General features: G+C 39.9%; 1 protein-coding gene across 3 annotated transcripts in view; it reads left to right on the plus strand.

Moving 5' to 3' along the window:
* The window catches only part of ZNF90 (zinc finger protein 90), a 47,556-nt gene that overhangs the window by 15,703 nt on the left and 8,740 nt on the right, over positions 1–23,113 (plus strand). For all 3 annotated transcript variants that reach the window (XR_001711980.4, XR_010153777.1, XM_009435128.5), the window contains exons 2-3: positions 10,612–10,738; positions 11,590–11,685. Coding sequence is in view for 1 of the 3 variants with exons in the window: in XM_009435128.5 (XP_009433403.2) it covers positions 10,612–10,738; positions 11,590–11,685 (223 nt within the window). In the remaining 2 variants the exon portion in view is untranslated. The remainder of the gene's footprint in view (positions 1–10,611; positions 10,739–11,589; positions 11,686–23,113) is intronic.

Below are 23,113 nucleotides of genomic sequence, written 5' to 3' on the forward strand. Positions count from 1 at the left end.
GCCGTCAATACCCACAACAGTTATGGGGGCAAGGAAAACAGGCCCTTGAAAAGAAGGCAATGTGGAGTGGGTAGCCCCCATATCGATTAAACAGGGGATGGACTTACCCTCCACTGTGAGAGTTACCCAAAGCTCGGCGTCCATGATGGTCCAGGGGGCTTCCGAGGCGATCGAGCAATGTCAATCTTCAGTTGCTAAGCCAAGCAGATCTGGGAAGGAGTCAGTCAGAGAGCCTTGGGCTAGAGCTTTAGGGGTTCTAGGAGTGGCTGCCGGGTGAGCTGGGCAGTCTGATTTCCAGTGAGTCCCTGCACAGATGGGACATGGCTTGGGAGGAATCCCAGGCTGCGGGCATTCCTTGGCCCAGTGGCCAGATTTCTGGCACTTGAAGCAAGATCCTGATGGAGGAAGTCTTGTAGGAATGCTTGACTACTGTGGCTTAGGCATTTTGAAGTTCTCGTATGCAGGAGGTGTGGCTGGGTTTTGTCTCACAGTAGGGGCAAGTAATTGTAACTCAGAAATGCATTGCCGTCTGGCTGCTTCCTCCCTATTATTGTACACCTTGAAGGTGAGGTTGATTAATTCCTGTTGTGGGGTTTGAGGGCCAGATTCTAATTTTTGAAGTTTTTTTGTAATGTCAGGAGTGGATTGGGTGATAAAATGCATATTAAGAATAAGGCAGCCTTCTGGCCCCTCTGGGTCTAGGGCGGTATAGCGTCTAAGGGTTGCTGCTAAGCAGGCCATGAACTGGGCTGGGTTTTCATCTTTACCTTGGGTAGTTTCTTTAAGTTTGTCATAATTAACAGCTTTGTAAGCTGCTTTTTTAAGCCCTTCAACTAGGCAGGAAACCATGTAATCTCGCCTAGCTATACCTGGGGAATTTGCCTGATAGTTCCATTGGGGATCCTCTCGGGGAACTGCTCTAATGCCTTCCTGGAGGTCTGGCTCGTGAAGCCGGTGGTTATCAGCATGAGATTGGGCTAGAGAAAAAACTCTTTCCCATTCATCAGGGAAGAGGGTAGAAGTCAGGATGACATTTAAGTCACTCCAGGTTAAGTTGTAGGACACAGTTAGACATTGGAATTCCTGTATATATTTAGTGGGGTCTGATGAGAAAGAGCCTAAACATTGACTGATCTGAGAGAAAGAGAAAAAGGTACATGTACCCTGACTATGCCTTCAGCTCCAGCCACCTCTCTAAGAGGAAATTGTTGGGCAGGTGGGGAAGAGCTAGTCTCGGAACTAAACTGTAAGCCGGACCGGGTGTGAGGAGGGGAGGTGATAGAAGGATTATAGGGTGGAGGAGCGGAGGCTGAGGAAGAATTGGGACTTAGCTCGGCCTGGCAATGAGCAGCCTGGGGAGGAGGGGAAAGGTCAGATGGGTCTGTAGAAAAGGAAGATTGGAAAGACTCAGCGATGCTTGGGGGTGGGACTGAGGGGACAGGCGGGAGGGAAAGAAGGAGGATCTGGGAGGAATCGCATTGGGAACAGAGGCTAGGGAGGGAACGAAGTGTGAAAAATGCCTGGACGTAAGGCACCTCAGACCATTTGCCCATTTTTCGACAAAAATTATTTAGGTCTTGTAGGATGAAGAAATCGAAAGTGCCGTTTTCTGGCCATTTAGAGCCATTGTCGAGTTGTATTGGGGCCAAGCGGTGTTGCAGAAGAAAATAAGGCATTTAGGTTTTAGGTCAGGTGTGAGTTGAAGAGGTTTTAAGTTCTTGAGGACACAGGCTAAAGGAGAAGGAGGAATGGAGGGTGGAAGGTTGCCCATAGTAAAGGAGGCAAACCCAGAGAAAAGAGAGCATAGAGACACGGAGGGAAGGGGTTCGGGGGTTCTTACCCTCCAGAAAAGCAGGAAGGGGGGTCAGGGCATGGAAATAAGGGATTGGGGCGCAGAGATAAGAGGTTGGGCTGCAGAAATAAGGGATTGGGGCACAGAGATAAGAGGTTGGGGTGCAGAAATAAGGGATTGGGGCACAGAGATAAGAGATAAGAGATTGGGGCACAGAAATAAGGGATTGGGGGTTCTTGCCCCCTAGAAAAGTGGGACTTGCCACTAAGGGTGAAGGAGAAGGGGTTGCGGGGTACTTGCCCCTCTCCCAGAAAAGCAGAGAAGGGGTAGAGACAAGGAGAGAAGGGGTTGGGGTACTTGCCCTGTCCCCGGAAAAGCAGAGAAGGGGTAGAGACAAGGAGAGAAGGGGTTGAGGGGTACTTGTCCCTTCCCCAGAAAAGCGGGACTTGCCGCTAAGGGTGAAGGACCAAGGCAGGTGTCCCTGTGTGGTCTGACACCCTTGAAATGTGAGTGTATAATCAGAGAGGCGTCCCTGCAATGATTAGACACCAAGGGAAGCCTGCCTTCCCAGTCCGTGACCGGCGCCGGAGTTTTGGGTCCATGGATAAAATGTGTCTCCTTTGTCTCTACCAGAAAATAAAAGGAATTGAAATTAAGAGAAGGGAGAGATTGAAGTGTGGCACCAAGATTGGAAGGAGAAAGAGGTTGAGGGATAGTGAGGGAGGTTGGAGAAGAGAGTAAAAAGAGGCTGCTTACCGGATTTGAAATTGGTGAGATGTTTCTTGGGCTGGTCGGTCTGAGGACCTGAGGTCATAGGTGGATCTTTCTCATGGAGCAAAGAACAGAGGACAGGGGATTGATCTCCCAAGGGAGGTCCCCTGATCCGAATCATGGCACCAAATTTCATGCACGTCCGTGTGAAGAGACCACCAAACAGGCTTTGTGTGAGCAATAAAGCTTTTAATCACCTGAGTGCAGGTGGGCTGATTCCGAAAAGAGAGTCAGCGAAGGGAGATAAGGGTGGGGCCATTTTATAGGATTTGGATAGGTAAAGGAAAATTACAGTCAAAGGGGGTTTGTTCTCTGGTGGGCAGGAGTGGGGGTCGCAAGGTGCTCAGTGGGGGTGCTTTTTGAGCCAGGATGAGCCAGGAAAAGGACTTTCACAAGGTAATGTCATCAGTTAAGGCAAGGACCGGCCATTTACACTTTTGTGGTGGAATGTCATCAGTTAAGGTGGGGCAGGGCATATTCACTTCTTTTGTGATTCTTCAGTTACTTCAGACCATCTGGGCATATACCTGCAGGTCACAGGGGATGCGATGGCTTGGCTTGGGCTCAGAGGCCTGACACTAGCAACCAGGAGAAAGCAAGCAGGAGTGCTGTAGCCCACTGCCAGAGTGTACAGAGCCACTGCTCTAAGTAGCCAAAATGATAGAACCCTATTTAACCTTTTTTGTAGCAGAGTGAAACCCTACCTTCAGCAGGCACTTGGCTTCAAGCAGCTAAACCACCTCCTGTTATGAAGATGGGAAATGTTTATTTGTCATTGAATATGAGCAATTAGCATACACACATGGCCTCTTCAGTCTCCAGGTGAATTTAGGATGAACTATATATGACGTGGTGCTGGAAATTCTTCTACTTGTGGACTAATTATGGTGACCATCTTTCTATCTTTGCAGTCACTTAAGCAGATTGACTATGATGCATGTCACACTTAATTGTGTAATAAAACACTTTTCTTTCTGTACTATTATTGTGGCATTTCTCTGGGGCTGGAGACATTTTTTCTTTTAATTATTGTTTCCAAATACTGTCTAGAATTACCAGACATGATATAAACACATAAGGTGCCAATGAGAATTTACTCTAGAGGGTACTTTTCCTCTCAGGCTTCCAGTCGACTGACACTTGTGCAGCAAAGTGCACGCTGTCTCCTAAAGATGCAGGCAGAATTGTGTCTCAGCCTATTTATTATCTATAGTCATCTACAGTCATTTCTAGAGAGGCTAGATCAGATTTCTATAAATTTCACAGGGCAGCAATCAGTTATTTTACCTCTTTCAGTGACTCTTGTATTTTCAGACCTGAAACGGATTCAGAGACCATGGGGCCCACAAACCCAATTAGAGTAACGTGTGCATTGAGTAGACATGTAGATAAGAGATTCTCCACTTTCTTCTTTCTACTCTGCTAAAATGCTCACAAATGTGCTATAAACATGCTGCCACTCCATCCATTCTTGCCCTAAATCTGCAGCTCCATATTTTGAATCCAGGTCTTGAGATTTGGGAAATAAAAAACTTTATCTGAAAAGTGCAAGTACTTTTTCTCCCTTTGAACTATGTATTCAAATGTATGTATCTGTTGAAACTGTTCACAATTGCCACAAGTAGCTATAAATTAAACTAATGCCACATTGGACACTATATCCCATACCCTAAACCATAACAATATATATCTAATCAATAATCAATGTTATTTCTGTAAACAAATATAAATTTCTGATAAACAACTTTGTGTTAGCCCACTCTGTGTTTCTCTTATTGTCTTTACAAATCTTCTTGTAACTGCTGCTAATCAAAGTGTAGATTTCAGGCAACTTGACTATTTGCTCCCAGGTTATAATCCATAAACTTGACCCAAATAAGCTGTCTACTTATATTCATGTTGTGTCAGCTTTTTGTTTTTTTCATGTAGACTTATCATTTAGAATGTGCTAGAACAGCCTCTATTAGGGGATCTCTTCACCAAAGGATGCAAAGCCAGGTGGATCCTACCTAGAATCTGTAGATAAGGTCTGTCCTCTGCCAGGAATTTACAAAAAAGGGTGGGAGTTTGGATAAAGAATGTACAGAAAACTAACAAAAGGCATTTTCTGTATTGTGAGATGTCAGCAAAGACAGCTTACAACCCCCATTTGGGAGTGTGGCATTTTGAGATTTTCACATCTTGTTCATTGACCTGCTACAGTGATGTGAGAGGCTCCAGGAGGAACTAGCATCTGATGGCAGAATCTGTAAGTGTAAATAAGCATCTTAGGAGTGAGAGATCAAGGCCACAAAATATCCAGAGCCATGACCACAACTATATTTACCTGTAAAATGTGATACTGGAGTAGAGTATTTTTGTTCTTTCTCTTATCCAAGAGCTAGCAAATCAGGACAGGAGATCCAGGTTCTGGAGTGACTCCACCAAGGCAGTTCCATTTTCTATTCAGAATCAGCCTCAGTTCCTCCAGCCTGGCTTATCATTGGGCCATCAGCCCAGGGTCACTGAGAATCCGGTCACAATCACCTAGATGTCTTTGAGGCATTGGAGGATGTCAGAGCAGAATTGTGTCAGGCTGACAAGAATGGTTTTTTCTTCTGTCTCAGTGTAAGAGAAACGAGTCATCCTGTGTTTGTTCCTCCTGTCATACAAGAGGTGTCTTTGGTACCCAGATGAGAGTTTCTCCAGTTTCCTGGTACTTGGATGATAAACACGGAGATCTGGAGACCCAAATAGATAAGCTAGTTGCTTCCATTTCATATGGCCATTAAAAAAATACATGAAGCAGTCATGGTTCCAACAATTCAGAAACTTTTAGTCTAGACTAGCAACTGGATAAATAATTGAATTATGCATCATATGGTTGTTCCAACAAATACACGTGTCCAAAATCTTGGGCTTTATTTAGGCCACTTTCTTTATGTTGTTGTGACTTCTGATGTCTACACCTGAAGGGCTATTTATGAACAGAAGAAATGTTATTATGCTTTTTTTTTTTTGAGATGGTGTCTCACTGTGTCACCCAGACTGGAATTCAGTGGCATGATTTCAGCTCACTGAAACCTCTGCCAACAGGGTTCAAGCGATTCTCTTCCTTCAGCATCCTGAGTAGCTGGGATTACAGATGCCTGCCACTGCACACGTTTGAGCAGACCAATTATGAGGCAATTCTCCTAACTCTGCTTCCAGAAGAGTCTCCCTATCAATTACTGAATACCCATTGTGGTTTTTCCCCTCAATCACATGGGAGGAACGGTCTATCATCCTGTCCTGAAGGGAGTTCCTCCTAGGTCACGTCAGACTTTTGTATGGTAATAAAGATTTAAATCCCCTGTTAGGAAACCTGCTGGACACTGGTGTGGCCTTCTTAGCCTTACTCTTTTGTCTTGGACAACTGTCCTCCAGATCTGTCACTATCTGAGGCGTCCTACGACAGGCAGTCACTAGATACTTCTCCCAGCCACTAAGTAGTGACTGGAGAACTTTGCTGTCTTCACATGCTTTTCTAATTATGCCTGAAAGCCCAAATCCTTTGTTAGGGAGAGACGTCCTAGCAAAAGCAGGGGCCATTGTACACTAGAATTAGAAGAAGGAAAAAGGGTAAATATATATACAGACTCTAAGTATGCTTACCTAGTCCTCCATGCCCATGCAGCAATATAGAGAGAAGGGGAATTCCTAACTTCCAAGGGAACACCTATCAAACATCAGGAAGCCATTAGGAGAGTGTTATTGGCTGTACAGAAACCTAAAGAGGTGGCAGTCTTATACTGCTGGGGTCATCAGAAAGGAAATGAAAAGGAAATAGAAGGGAACCGCCAAGCGGATACTGAAGCCAAAAGACCTGCAAGGCGGGACCCTCTATTAGAAATGCTTATAGAAAGACCCCTAGTATGGGGTAATCCCCTCCAGGAAACCAAGCCCCAGTACTCAGCAGAAGAGATAGAATGGGGAACCTCAGGAGGACATAGTTTCCTCCCCTCAGGATGGCTAGCCACCAAAGAAGGAAAAATACTTTTGCCGGCAGCTAACCAATGGAAATTACTTAAAACCCATCACCAAACCTTTCACTTAGGCATTGATAGCACCCATCAGATAGCCAAATCATTATTTACTGGACCAAGCCTTTTCAAAACTATCAAGCAGATAGTCAGGGCCTGTAAAGTGTGCCAAAAAAAAATCCACTGCACTGCAGGCCATACATTTCAATCCCTGTATCATTAACCTCCTTGTTAAGTTTGTCTCTTCCAGAATCAAAGCTGTAAAACTAAAAATGTTCTTCAACTGGAGCCTCAGATGCAGTCCATGACTAAGATCTACCATGGACCCCTGGACTGGCCTGCTAGCCCATGCTCCAATGTTGATGACATTGAAGGCACCCCTCCCCAGGAAATCTCAACTGCATGACCCCTACTACACCCCAATTCAGCAGGAAGCAGTTAAGAGCAGTCATTGGCCAACCTCCCCAACAGCATTTGGGTTTTCCTCTTGAGAGGGGGATGACTGAGAGACAGGACTAGCTGGATTTCCTATGCCTACTAAGAATTCCTAAGCCTAGCTGGGGAAGGTGACTGCACCTGCCTTTAAACATGGGACTTGTAACTCAGCTCACATCTGACAAATCAGGTAGTAAAGAGAGCTCACTAAAATACCAATTAGACTAAAAACAAGAGGTAAAGAAATAATCAAATCACGTATCACCTGAGAGCAGAGGGGGAGGGACAATGATTGGGATATAAACCCCAGGCATTTGAGTCGGGAGTGCACAACCCCCTTTGGATCCCCTCCCATTGTATGGGAGTTCTGTTTTCACTCTATTAAATCTTGCAACTGCACACTCTTCTGGTCTGTTTGTTACGGCTCCAGCTGAGCTTTCACTTGCCCGTCGGCCACTGCTGTTTGCTGCCATCCCAGGCCCGCTGAATACTTCCACCCCTCCCCCTCCGGATCCAGCAGGGTGTCCCCTGCACTCCTTTGCCACTCCTGATTAGGCTAAAGGCTCGCCATTGTTCCTGCATGGCTAAGTGCTCGGGTTCATCCTAACTGCGCTGAACACTAGTCGCTGGGTTCCACGGTTCTCTTCCGTGACCCACGGCTTCTAATAGAGCTATAAGACTCACCGCATGGCCCAAGGTTCAATTCCTTGGAATCCTTGAGGCCAAGAACCCCAGGTCAGAGAACAAAGGGCTTGCAGCCATTTTGTGAGCAGCTAACACCATCTTGGGAGTGGCCTGCCACCATCTTGGGAGCTCTAAGAACAAAGACCCACCCCTTAACTAAATTGCTGGTGTCTGTGCTAGAAAAGGGCACTTGAGGATGGGAAAGGAGAAACTTTTATTTTTATCTTCATGGAGCAGCTCATTGTTTTTGAATCTCTAATTGTTTTTGAATCTCTTCTATTTTAAAGGACATAAATGGGTGGACTTTTTCTGTCTTTGTTTTTCTGCCATTTGTTGTCATGCTAGGAGGTAGACATGTGGCACTGACACCTTTAAAGGCATATTCTCCAGATGCAGGCGTAATTTCTCCAGAGAATGTCATTTGACAAGGAATTCCAGAGAAGGAGGAGAAAGAAAAAAAAATGGCTTTTCTTCAGGTAAACATGTCTCAGATGCAGAGCTGTGTCCACTCTTCTCCTGGACTGCCATGCATTTAGCACTCAGAAAACTTTACATCTGTACTTGTGTTTATCCTCCCTAATGAGTTTGGTTGAACTACTTCTTAAAATTCTTATGATAGTCAAGGGTCTCTGAAAAATATTTCTTTCCTATATCCCTGAGCCTCTTATATGCCATGAGCTTCTTATATGCCATGCAGAATTCTCAGCCAGAATTTATGATCCACAATGTGGGATACAGTAAATTTGTCCTCAAAGGTTTCAGCTTGTTAACTTCCTTTAAAATTGAAGAGGGGAAATTGTTAAGTACAATGAGTACTGAGGTTCTCTTCAAAGAACCAAAATGTCAGTATGTTCATCTTTCCTGTTCTTTGTTCTCTATTTTAAAGTTCAACTTCCTTGATCTTAATGTCTCCTTGCTCCTAGTTTCAGTAAACAATCCCTTCTAACTCACGTATTTAGGGTCGTTAGTCATCCCTAGTCACCTGCTCTGTCCTGAGTCACTCCTACTCACCTGACTTATACCCATCCTTCCTGCTGACTCTTCATCCCACCACTCTGGCTCTTATCATTGCTCTCTTTAAAATAGCCAATCAGAATTAGCTTAGACTGTGGTCCAACCCTAGCCAATAGCAGAAAGACACAGCAATAGGGACTAGTGGTGTTAGCGATAAGGCCCCCTTCCCCTCCCTTGCCCAAGTGTGCTCTTGCCATTGCTCCATCTGTGAGACACACCCTTCTATAGAAGTATATTTGCCTTGCTGAGATGTTCTCTTTTTGAGTGCTCATTTTCCCTGAGACTCTGAGCAATTGTTTCCAACATGCAATCTTAAAAATGTTTCCTTTGTAGCTGTTGAACATGAAAAGATATGGATACTCAAGATTTCTACTGGGGAAAACTGTGGTCCTTAGTAAAGATGGAGAATATGTCATGTTGAGGCTCCGTCTGTGTTCCATTAGCTCTATGCAGAACAGGATTAAGAAAATGCTTATTTAAATGGAATGGGATTTATTACCCAGAAAGTTCTGAAAAAATTATTAGGAGATACCTGCTCTCTAGGGTGCTAAATGACGCCTACTTAAAATTCCTACTAAAAATTACGGAACATAGGAGTTATCTGTACTTTGAAGTTTGTATAAAACATGTTCCTTTATGGTTAAATTCATATTTTACTTACTTTTTTTGGGAGGAATATGTTGGGGTGGCCAGACCAAACACCAGGTCGTGGGGGTGACAAAGTCTGATGGACTCAATCCTTTGAGTCCTTTGAGAAAAAGACAGTTTGAGAGAGAAAGGTGGGACACCAGGGGGCCATTGCGATCCTCGAGGCTGTGAAGGCCCAGAGCTCTGGGAGCCCACGCTGTTTATTGGTAATCCAACAGAGAAACAGATGGTGAGAATGTGGAGGTCGAAAGGACAGGCACATGATCTACAGCTGTGAAGGTTTAGCATTTATAAGGAACCTGTTCTGCTACTTGAGATAATGGGAATAGGAGCCTAGGAGGGCTAGAAGCAAGGAACCAGCAAGTCTAGACACATTCCAGAGGACATTAAGTCAGTCATGCAAGCCCTGCCTCAGCTTTCTTCCCAACCCTCAACTTTTTTCCCAACAGGAATATTTCAACAGTGATGCTGTATTCTTCTGTGTGCATTAGCACATCATAAAATTTGTCCTAGTGCACTTAATGGTGAATGATTCACTTGGTGAAATAGCTCTGTAACAGATTTCTTTCACTATAGAGTTAATTATTTTAAGTATCTTTGTGCAGCTGATATGTATAAACCAGCACATTTAATCGGGCAGCTGTCCTTTTTTCTTATTTTTTCTACATATTTTTCTTTGGAAAATGAAGGCTCTTTGTTTACAGGCCAGAAAAACTGGGAAAAACAAAGGTTCTTCCACTTAGTGGATGTTTGACAAAATATCCTTCTTGGGCCAAGAACATTGACATTATTCGTGAGCTTGTTAGAAATTCAAAAAATCAGACTTTATTTCAGATCTTCTGGAAAAAAAAAAAAAAGAACCTGCATAACAAGGTCTTCAGCTTATTGTACATACTAAAATTTGAGAGGTGCCTTCTAAGTCACCGTGTCTTTTCTGTCTGAAAAATATTCACAACTCATTCCGTATGAGCTAAAGATAGCACTCAAAAATGTACATGTTCATGTTCATGACCTTAATTTTATAATTTATTATCTAGAAAAATATCATATATGAACTGATGTTGTGGATCCTATTCTGCTCTTTTTTCTCAGTTAGGCAATATATTAGAAAATATTTTTGTGTTGAAAATTGTTTTATTGGATAATTTAGTGAGTCCTGTAAGTCAGAACCAATTCTCTTTACTCTCCAATTTCACCTTAACTCAAATTACAAACTTTGCCCATGACCACTTGGTAAAAATATGTGTGTATATGTGTGTTTTTCAGGGACCATTGGAATTTAGAGATGTGGCCATAGAATTCTCTCTGGAGGAGTGGCATTGCCTGGACACTGCACAGTGGAATTTATATAGGGATGTGATGTTAGAGAACTACAGACACCTGGTCTTCCTTGGTGAGGATAATGGAATACATAATTCATAATATACCCTAAAGGTTGTTTTTATGTTTTTTTGTGAAATGATTTTTAGTAATTTATTCTTTGCATAAGAGAGTTTTAGATCCCCCTTTTCCTGAAAATCTTCAGAATTTCTTTTAGAAGTGAATTTCTTCAAGATGTTTCATCTTAATTTAAACTTTCCACTTTCCTGAGTTGAGCTATATTCTTCACTCTAAATTAGTGGTAATTCCAGAAATTTAGTGGCATAAAATATTGTTATCTCCACCTGAAAATCTAATTGCCACCACCAACTTTTGATTCAGTAGCACCAGGTAATAAAATTTAAAAACCTACAAATTAGGACCAGGCGCAGTGGCTCACACCTGTAATCCCAGCACTTTGGGAGGCTGAGGTGGGCAGGTCGCCTGAGGTCAGCAGTTTGAGACTAGCCTAACCAACATAAAGAAACTCTGTCTCTACTAAAAACATGAAATTAGCTTGGTATGGTGGCACATGCCTGTAATCCCAGCTACTCTGAAGGCTGAGGCAGGAGAATTTGTTGAACCCGAAAGGCAGATATTTCACTGAGCTGAGATTGCACCATTGCACACCAGCCTCGGTAACGAGAGAAACTCTGTCTCAAAAAACAAAAAACAAACAAAAAACAAAACAAAACAAAAAACCACACACACACAAAAGAAACCTACGATTTGAAAGTATTTTCTAAATCTTTTGAAATTTTTTTTTTATAACTCTATTTTGATATTTACTAGACTATTTTATCACATCTTCTCTGCTGAGCACAGTACTAGCTTGTAATTGGAGAATATGAGGAAGATTCATGTTATTTATTTTTAATAAAACAGGTATTGTTGTCACTAAGCCAGACCTGATCACCTGTCTGGAGCAAGGAAAAAAACCTTTCACTGTGAAGAGACATGAGATGATTGCCAAACCCCCAGGTAGGTGCGAGTGAAAATGAATACAACAGACAGCACAGATAAGAGGTCCCAAGGTCAAAGAGAAAGCCGGTCCTTAAAATGTGATTTAGGAAGCTGTGTTGCAAAGAGAATAGTTCCTGGGATTCTGTTTTTTGTTTTGTTTTTAATTTTGCTCTCACAAAGGGACATCTTCTGTCTTATGCTTTTAAATTTTCTAAGGATTCTACTTTTCTTTCGGTGAACTTCCTTCAACTTCACAGTGAGAGCCAGAGTCCTCTTCATGGCATATAAGAGACTGCACAATCTGGCTGCTTTTACATCATCTTGGGGACACAGAAATATCTGCATGACTTTCAGAAACTAAACTGTTTTTAGAGTCTTTTTGCATCAGGCCTGAAATGTGTGAGGGCAGTAGTATCAGTTTCATTTCTTTGTTCATTTTTCTGCATGGTCCATTCTGTTTTTATTACTATATAGTCTTAAAATATCATTTGAAAGTATAAGTATGATATACTTCTGCTCTGTTCTTTTTGTCAAGATTGCTTTGGCTATTCAAAGTTTATTTTAGTTTCATGTAAATTTTAGAATTGTATTTTCCATTTCTGTGAAAAAGATACCACTGCAATTTTGCTAGGAAGTTTATTGAATCTATAGATCACTTTGGATAATATGGCACTTGAATAATATTTATTCTTTCAATCTATAGACATAAAATATTTTAAAATTTATTTGGAACTTCTCTAATTTTTTCATTGATTTTTTTTTTTTTTTTTTTTTGGTAAAGAGTTTTTACCTCCATGGTTAATTTTTTTTCTCAGAAATTATTCAATGCTATAGTAAATAAGATTTTTTCTTTTTATTTTATAAGAGTTTAAGTATATAAAACTGTACATATACTTGTATGTTAATTTTATGTTTTGCTAATTTACTGAGTGTATTTATTATTTGAGACAGGTTTTTACTCTGTTTATGGTTTTTTAAATATAAGATTGTATGATCTAGAAACAGCAACTTTTTACTTTTCTTCAATTTCAATGGATTTTTTATTTCACTAATTCTTCTGCCACATATTTCCAGTGCTACATTAAAATAGAAGCATTGACAATGAGCACAATATAGTTTTGCATTGCTGTCTGAATTTGATGAAGCAAATACCTCTTCAGGTTTTCTTTTTTTTTTTTTTGAGACGGAGTCTTGCTCTGTCACCCAGGCTGGAGTGCAGTGGTGCGATTTCACTCACTGCAAGCTCCGCCTCCCAGGTTCACGCCATTCTCCTGCCTCAGCCTCCTGAGTAGCTGGGACTACAGGCACCCACCACCACGCCCAGCTAATTTTTTGTATTTTTAGTAGACCCGGGGTTTCACCGTGTTAGCCGGGATGGTCTCGATCTCCTGACCTCGTGATCCACCTGCCTCAGCCTCCCAAAGTGCTAGGATTACAGGCGTGAGCCACTGCGCCCGGCCCAGGTTTTCATAAATTGGTTTTAGAAGGTAAAGATCTTCTTTTGTTGGGCCCTTAGTGTGATGAGACACCCTCTGAATTTGTAGTGAAGAGGGGTTGTAGCTTGGTCACAAGGCTACTGGGTCTGCACTAGGGTCCACCTTTAGTTGGCTTGTTACAGGGGCTTGGGTTGTTGTAATTCTCATTTTATATTTGGACAGACTGAATATCCTTCAGGACTTTGCTCCGTAGGGCAGACACTAGGGCATGTTTTTGCAGTCGGGTCTGCATATGGTGGGCCTTGTATCAGGATGTGGATGAGTATGGCTCTGACTGAGTACCAGACAGCATTTCCTCAGGTAACTGTGTGGGTTTCTATGTGGGCAGAACTGGCCATGATCTGTGGCTCAGGTAACTGACACTGAGTCATTGAACCGCTTCAGGGACCCCAGTAAAGGCCAATGTCTTCATGCCTGCCTGTATAGCTATAATTGGGTGCTTTTCTCCAGGTCTCTGGAGTGGCAGAACCTCAGCCAGACTGTGGCTGGGAGGAGTTTGGGATGGTTACAGAGTAAGTTCTGAATTCTCAGCGGGACCAAGTTGGGTAAACCCGATCCTGGTCTGTAGCCAAGAACAGTGGCCCTTTAGTTTCCCACCTAAATGAGGGCCTGCCTTCTGAATAGAACACTTCTCAATCTTAAGCTTCAACAGCGTTTCACAACTCCCTCCCTGGATCCCAAATCTCTCTTAGAGGCCCTTATTTTGGAATGGCATCTTGCTGCATAATGCATGCAGGTCTCAAAATCCTGGCCTGAAGCAGTTCTGTAACCTTAATGTTCCATGCAGCTATCATTACAAGTGTGAACCATAATACCTTTTTCTCTCATAAAGGCATTTTTGTCAGGGATGGCTGACTTTTTTTTGCTGTAAGGGGATATGAAAATAGGACAATTTAACTCTTTTCTTCTTACTGATGTCACTCTCCATATATATACATTTTTACTTTCTATTTTCTATTTCAAATTTGTCTGCAATTTTAGTTTCAGATATTTAGGACAATATGCCAGAATTTGGTGGCACACTTGAAGTGAATTACATAATTAGTGGGCACCCAATATTTAACTAAATATGATAAATAACTAAAATAGTTACTTATAAATCAAAGCTTTGCTGCAGGCAAAAAGGAATTATAGGATTTTCATCTACTTTTTTCAGCCTGTATCTAAATAATATAGATTATTTCCTAATATTTGTTTTACATATCAGAGGGTCTAACCCTATTCTGGAAAAAACATATATATTTTTTCTATATTTAACAACGTAAGTCTACTCTTTGCTTCTAAAGTTGGATTACAGCAGTTTCATTTTGTGAAGAATACCATATATTTAAAACATTTGTTTTTTAACAAATCTAGTTTTTAAATGCTAATTTATTAAAAGTTTCTCATTAGAATCTTCTATGTATAATTATACTGCATATTCTCTGAAGTTTTACTGCCACAGAGTGCATGCCAATGATTCAAAATACCTGTATATGATGAATACATAGTAACAGTTAAATATTGCAGTTACCTAGACAAATTTTTAAAAAAAATTTTTTGGAGAAGTAGTTACTCTCTCTCACCCAGGTTGGAGTGCAGTGGTGCAATCCTGGCTCACTGCAACCTTCACCTCCTGGTTTCAAGCAATTCTTGTGCCTCAGCCTCCCAAATAACTGTTATTACAGGCACTTGCCACCACTCCCAGCTAATTTTTGTATTTTTCGTAGAGATGAGGATGGGGTTTCACCATGTTGGCCAGGCTGGTCTTAAACTCCTTACCTCATGTGATCCACTGGCCTTGGCCTCCCGAAGTTGCTGAGATTACAGGCGTGAGCCACTGTGCCTGGCCTGACTACTTTTTTTAAATGATACGTTAATGTAGCATACCAGATTTTATGAGTAAACATTCTCTTATTATTGTTTGTAGTTCTATATTAGTGTGTTTCTTCAGTGTAGGTTTCCCTTTTTTTTTTTTTTTTTTTTTTGAGATGGTGTCTCATTCTGTCATCCAGGTTAAAGTGCAGTGGCACAATCTCAGCACAATCTCTGCCTTCTGAGTTCATGCCATTCTTCTGCGTCAGCCTCCCGAGTAGCTGGGACTACAGGCATGCCACCACGACTGGCTAATTTTTGTATTGTTATTAGCAACGGTGTTTCACCATATTGGCCAGGCTGGTCTCGAGCTCCTGACCTCATGATCTGCCCACCTCAGCCTCCCAAAGTGCTGGGATTACAGTCTTGAGCCACCGCGCCCGGCTTCAGTATAGGTTTCTTAACATCAGTTTATTGTGTCTATTGGTTTTACTTGTGTAGTAAGTAGAGAATTTGCAATTATTTTTGTATGCTTTAAGTCAATTTGAGGTTTAGCTAAGAGATAAATTATGCATCTCTCACAGTCAGATTACATATGTATGTTTATCTATAAATATTTAGACAATTTGCAATTCTGTTTGTACACTTTAAGTCCATTTGAGGTTTAACTAAGAGATAAATTATGCATGTCGATCACAATCAGATTACATAAGTATGTGTGTTTGTCTGTAAATATGACCCCAATTTTAGATATTTTTTCTTAGCTGAATTTCAATGGGAGTTTTATCTTGTCTAAGTGAGTAGTCATGGAGATAGTCTTACTTTCACCATGTGTTTAATCATTAATATATTTTTTTCCTTTTGTGAGAGAAACACTTTTGTGATTTGAAGGTAATTTTCAGAAAGATGTATAATTCTGGATTTTTTTTTCAGTTTTTCTTTAAAAGCATTGTTTTAAAAACACATAACATAAAATTTACCATCTTAAATTTATTGAAGTGTACATCACAGGGTCAGGCATGGTTGTGGCTCTCGTCTGTAATCCCAGGACTTTGGGAGGCCAAGACAGGAGGATTCCTGTAGCCCAAAGGTTTGAGACCAGCCTGGGCAACATAGGGAGACCCATTTCTCTAAAAAAAAAATTAATAATAGCCAGGCATGGTGGTGTGTAGCTGTGGTCCCAGCTACATGGGAGATTGAAGAGGAGTCAAAATTGTGCCTCTACACTCCAGCTTGGGTGACAGAGTGAGACTTTTTCTCCAAAAAAAAAGCTGTTTATTTCAGGCATGTTAAGTATATTCACATTGTTATGCAAAAGACTTCTAGAAACTTTACATCTTGCAAAACTAAAACTCGATACCCATTAAGAAACAACTGCTCATTTTACCCTCTCTCCAGCCCTTGACAGACAAACCTTCCACTTTCTGATTTTATGATTTTGACTACTTATTTCATATAAGTGAAATCATACAGTATCCATAATTTTGTTACTGTATTAATTCAAGTGACACAATATTCTCAATGTTCATCTTAAAATGTGACAAGATTGTTCTTTTTAAGGTGGAGTAATATTCCATTTTATGTATATGTTACTTTTTTTTGATATGTTTATAAATCCGGAGACATCTGGATTGCTTCGGGCTTTTGGCTTTTGTGAATACATATACAATAAACATGGATTTTCAAATATGTTTTCCAGGTCCTGTGTTGTTTTGCTTTGTTTTATTTTTTTTGAGATGGAGTCTTGCTCTGTTGCCCAGGCTGGAGTGCAGTGGTGTGATCTTGGCTAACTGCAACCCCTGCCTCCTGGGTTCAAGCAATTCTCCTGCTTCAGCCTCCCTAGTAGCTGGGATTACAGGCACCCACTACCACGCCTAGCTGATTTTTTGTATTTTTGGTAGAGACGGGGCCAGGCTGGTCTCAGACTCCTGACCTCAGGTCATCTGCCCCACTCAGCCTCCCAAGTTGCTAGATTTACAGGCTTGAACCACTGCACCTGGACTTTGTTACATATTTTGGATATAGATTTCTAAATGAGGAACATTTATAACTTTTTAAAATAATGGCTGTATCTTTGTTTTCCACCAACATTTAACATGGGCTTCATTTTTATTGCATCATCAAGAGATTCGATGTTTTCTAAAAAATTTATAGTGGCCATTCTAATGGGTGTGAGGTGATTTTGTTTGTCGTTGTGGGTTTTTCTTTTTCATTTCTCTATAAATAGTTTTTTGTGCCCTTTCAAATGCTTTTTCTCATTTGTGTACTTTTCTAATGAAAACTTGTTTATTTCTAAATTAAGTTATTCACCTTTATTGTTTAGTTTTAAGGGTTGTTTATATATTTTGAATATTAACTTCTTTCACATGTAATTTGCAAATGTTTTCACCCATTTTCTAAAGGATGTTGTTACTCTTGAATTGTTTTTTAATATGCAGAAATTTTGATGTCTAGTGTAGTTAAACTTTTCTGTTATTTCATTTATTGCTCATGCATTTAATTTCTTATCTAAGAAAATGGTGCCATGACCAATGTGATGTCTTTTTCCTATATTTTTTTGAAAGGATTTGTTAGTTATTTTATTTCTCAGTATTTTATTTAAATACTGAGATCTCCCTGCCTCAGTCTCCCAAAGTGCTGGGATTACAGGCATGAGCCACTGTGCCTGGCCTCCTTTATTTTTGAGATAGGGTCTCACTCTGTCAACCAGGCTAACTTGCAAAGCTCAGTGCTACCCAAACCTCCCAAACTCAGGTGATGATCTCATTTCAGCCTTTCAAGTAGCTGGGTTACAAGTATGTGTCATCAAACCCTGCTAGCTTTTCTGTATTTTTTGTAGAGACAGAGTTTTCCCATGTTGCCCAGGCTGGCCTTGAACTCCTGGGATCAAGTGATCAGCCTGTCTTAGCCTTCCACAGTACCAAGATTACATTTTATTTTATTAAGTAGTTTAATTTATATTTAAAATGATTGCTTAAAGAAAAATTACCAGTTATATAATTATTGTGTTATGTGTTTCTAATGGTTATGTTTCTCATTTCCTATTTTATTTTCTTAATTTTCATTTAATTTTGTACTGGTATGCTTTATTTTTTATTTTCTTTTGTATACTTTCTATAAATTTTATCTTTGTAATCATCTTGAAATGTGGAGATTACATACATCTTAAAGTTAAAACAATATATTTTAATCTTATAAGAACTTCAATTGAATACAAAAACTATGCCTCTATATTTTCAGCTTATAATTGACATTAAAATTATTTTATATGCTGTATTTATTAACAGATTTATGCAGATGTTTTTTTTTTGAGATGGAGTCTCACTCTATTGCCCAGGCTGGAGTACAATGGCATGATCTCAGCTCACTGCAACATCTGCCTCCCAGGTTCAAGTGATTCTCCTTCCTCAGCCTCCTGTGTAGCTGGGATTACAGGCATGCACCACCATGCCCGCCTAATTTGTGTATTTTTAGTAGAGAGAGTGTTTCACAATGTTGGCCAGGCTGGTCGCAAGCTTCTGACCTTGTGATTCACCCGCCTCATCCTCCCAAAGTGCTGGGATTACAGGCATGAGCCGATGTGCCCAGTCGATTTATTCAGATTCACATATTGTTTTTTATATTCTATAAAAAAGAACTTTAAAGGTTTCATGTATAATAATTTTGATTTTTTTTTTTTTTTGAGACTGAGTCTTACTCTATTGCCCAGGATGAAGAGCAGTGAAGGGCAGTGGGCACCATTGCACCTGGCCTTTTTATTATTATTATTTTTTTGAGATGGAGTCTTTCTTTGGCACCCAGGCTGGAGTGGCATGGCATGATTTTGGCAAACTGCAGCCTCTGCCTCCTGGGTTCAAGCAATTCTCTTGCCTCAGCATCCTGAGTAGCTGGGACTACAGGTGTGTGCCACCACACCTGGGTAATTTTTGCATTTTTAGTAGAGACGGGGTTTCATCATGTTGTTTAGGCTGGTCTCAGACTCTTGATCTCAGGCAATCCACCCACCTCGGCCTCCCAAAGTGTTGGGATTACAGGCATGAGCCAGCACGCACAACCTCTTGTAGTACATCTTGTAGGACTGCGCAAATGCTGATGAACCCTCTTAACTTTTATTTTGGAAAGTCTTTATCTTCTTTTTGAAGTAAAATAATTTAAAATCGAGTATTGCTGGTTAGAAATGTTTTTTTGTTACATCAAAATTTGGGAAGTTCTCAACTTTTTTGTTTTTTTTAATCTTCAAGTACTTCTGTATTTCTTTTTCCCTATGTTCTAAGATTTCTTTTATGAATACATTGATCACTTGATGGTATCCAGTAAGTTTTGTGTTCTGTGTTTTACTGCTTTTTTTGCAATTTAATATTTTTGTGTTATATATTTTTGGGTATGTCACATCACACCAATTAATTGTGATTTGATTTTTTAGTTTATAATTGTATATGACAATATTTAACTCTGTACCACTTAAGACAGTGTGGAGCAAAATTAAATATGAATAAGCCATATGTCTATTACCAATATAATTATTTCTGTTTCTTTTCCTGTATAAATATTATCCCTGTAGTTTTGTGTCACTTGTGTGTTTGTTGTGTAGGTTTGTTGTAACGGTTTTTTATTATTTTTCTTTTTTTTTCTCCTTTGAGAGGGAGTTTCACTCATGTTACCCAGGCTGGAGTACAATGGCAGGATCTCAGCTCACTATACAACCTCTGCCTCCTGGGTTCAAGCCCTTCTCCTGCCTCAGCCTTCCAAATAGCTGGGATTACATTCGTGCACTACAACGCCCGCCTAATTTCATACTTTTAGTAGAGACAGCGTTTCACTATTTTGGTCAGGCTGGTCTTGAACTCCTGACCTCAGGTGATCTGCCCACCTTGGCCTCCCAAAGTGGTGGGATACAGGCGTAAGCCACCACACGCAGCTTGTAACAGTGTTTTTAATCCTGTCTAGGTGAGTAGTCATAAAAACTCTCCTAATCTTGCTGTGTGCGGTGGCTCACGACTGTAATCCCAGCACTTTGGGAGGCCAAGACGGGCGGATCATGAGGTCAGGAAATTGAGACCATCCTGGCTAACACGGTGAAACCCGTCTGTACTAAAAATACAAAAAATTCGCCGGGCGTGTTGGCGGGCGCTTATAGTCCCAGCTACTCGGGAGGCTGAGGCAGGAGAATGGAGTGAACCCAGGAGGCGGCGCTTGCAGTGAGCGGAGATCGCGCCACTGCACTCCAGCCTGAGGGACAGAGTGAGACCTGGTCTCAAAAACACTCCTAATTTCAACATCAGTTTCCTTGTGAATCTATCTTATTTTTGTGTGTCAGAAACACTTTTGGATTTGAAGATAATTTCAAAACAATACTAACTGTATCTTTTTAAGGTATTATTGTTTATTTTTACTTATATGTTATGTGTCAAAAAATAATAAAATTTATAATAAAATATTTCTAGGCCGGGCGGGGTGGCTTACGCCTGTAATCCCATCACTTTCAGAGGCTGAGGTGGGCAGATCACAAGGTCAGAAGATCGAGACCATCCTGGCCACCATGGGGAAACATGGTCTCTACTATAATACAAAAAATTAGCCAAGTGTGTTGGCATGCACCTGTAATGCCAGCTACTGAGGAGGCTGAGACAGGGGAATTGGTTAAACCCGGGAAGTGGAGGTTGCAGTGAACCGATATTGTGCCACTGCAGTTTAGCCTGGGAGACAGAATGAGAAGTATGTATTTCTAAATATTCAGTTTGTTCATGTTAATTATATTGACATTGTTACACAACATATCACTAGAATGTTTTTATCTTGCAAAGCTAAATCTCTATACACATTAAACAACTACCAATTCTTCCCATTTCGTGGCACTCTTCAAACACCACATTGTTTTCTGTTTCAAAGAGCATAACTGATTTATATATCTTATACAATATCTGTCTGTTTGTGGCTGGCTCATTTTGCATAATGTCATCAATATTTATCTTAATAATTGTTAGAATATGTGTTGTATCATTTCTATATATTTGTACATTTATTAATTTGTATTATTATTTTATACTCTAATTCCATTTTTGTCATAGAAAGTAATCTATTAATTTTCAGCTTTAAAAAATGTATTAAGAGTTTGTTTTTGGCCTAACAGGTGGTCCATAAAGAAGAAAGTTGTATGAGCTATTGAGAAGGCTGTGTATCCTGATGTTGTTGAGGAGTGTTCTCTGTGCCTTCATTAGAAATAATTGTTTTTTACTGTCTTCTAGTCCTCTGTTCCCTTACTAATATTCTGTCTTGTTTTATTATTATAACAGAAAATGGGTTACTGAAATAGCCTATTATAATTATATTTCTCTCTATGTGTTTATTCCGTTTTCTTACCATTTGCTTTATATATTTGAAACCCTAATTTGAGACACACATGCACACAAATACACACATGGATAAACAAATTTGTCATAGGTCCCCAGCGAATGAATCTACATATTGTTTAACATCTTTTTGAAGTTTTGACTTAAATTACATTTTATAAAATATGACAGTTTTTGACTTAAGATGTAGCTTGTGTAATACTATTGTGACCTCTTCTGCTCTCATTTGGTTAATATTTACATGACATTTCTACTTCCATCTTGCCACTTTCAGTCTTTTTTTGTTATTAGATCTCAACTGACTCTTGTAGAAAGGCAAGTTCAATCTTGATTTCACAAAATTTTTAATAAATTTTTTATTGAATGTCTCTTGGTTGGAAAGATAATTATACATATAAAATTTTAAATAGTTTTCTGAAAGAGAAAAGCTTACTAATGTTATTTTATTTTTTGTTTTATTTGATTCTTGTGTCTTTGTCTCTCATTTTCCTTTCTGTCTTTTTTTTTTGTATTAATATGCTTTCAGGTTTTTAAAAATTTTCTTTTGTTTCTTAGTGGTACCATGGGGGATTCTATAAAAACTCTAAAAGATCCAACAATATATTTGAATGTGGTAAAAAAATAACTTAAGTTATATACAAAAATTCTTCATCATTACATCTGCTGCTCCGAAAATGCTCTTACATGTGAATTTTGAAATTTTACTTATATATGTGTTTGTTATAAATATCTTTGTGTATCCTAGTTTGTTTGTTCAGCTTTTTCATGTTTACATCATTTTTTCTTTTGATAAATTTTTCAGTTACTTTTTGTAATTTTTATATCCAAAATTTTTATTTTTTGCTATTTTAATATTTCTTGCTGTTATCCTCATTTTCCTGATCTTCAGTAGTTGTCTGTGTTTCCATTTCACTTACTGTATATTATTATGTTTTATTTATTTCTGTATTTATTTTATCTGAGATGGAGTCATCTTCTGTCAGGCTGGAAGCAGTGGTGCAATCTCGGCTGACTGCAACCTCTGCCTCCTAGGTTCAAGCGATTCTCCTGCTTCAGTCTCCTGAGTAGCTGGGTACAGGTGCTTTCCACTATGACTGGCTAAGTTTTTGTATTTTTAGTACAGACAGGGTTTCACCATGTTGGCTATGCTGACCTTGAACTCCTGACCTCAAATGATTCACACACCTCAGGCTCCTAAATTGCTGGCATTACAGGCGTGAACCACTGTGCCCAGCATATTTTATTTTATTTTTGAGACAGTCTTGCTCTGTTGCCCAGGCTGCAGTGCAATGGTACAATCTCCACTCACTGCAACCATCCCCTCCCAGGTTCAAGCAATTCTTGTGTGTCAGCCTCCCAAGCAGCTTGGATTACAGGCTTATGCCACCATGCCCAGTTAATTTTTGAGTTTTTAGTAGATACAGGGTTTCACCATGTTCTCTAGGCTGGTCTCATACTCCTGACCTCATGTGATTTTCCCACCTTAACCTCTCTGTGTTGAAATTACAGGAATGACCACCAACCTTGGCCTGTTCAATTTATTTGGAATTTTAAAAATTACTTTATATGCTTTTTATAGTTGCTTTTGAAATGTTTTTCATCGGGCCATGTTTCTCTAGTATTTTGTGTACATTGCAATCTTTGATTGAGATTTGGACATTGACAAAAAGCTACCTGTTACAATCTTTTTATAATATAGCTTTGTCCTGGCATAGTCTGAAATCAATAGTCTTGGCTAGAGATTCTGGGAATTTCTCAAACATGTTCTTAGGATGTGTCTTGTCTAAATTTTGTGTTTATTGTTTA

Source organism: Pan troglodytes, chromosome 20 (assembly GCF_028858775.2).
Source record: "Pan troglodytes isolate AG18354 chromosome 20, NHGRI_mPanTro3-v2.0_pri, whole genome shotgun sequence".
Classification (NCBI taxonomy): Eukaryota; Metazoa; Chordata; class Mammalia; order Primates; family Hominidae; genus Pan; species Pan troglodytes.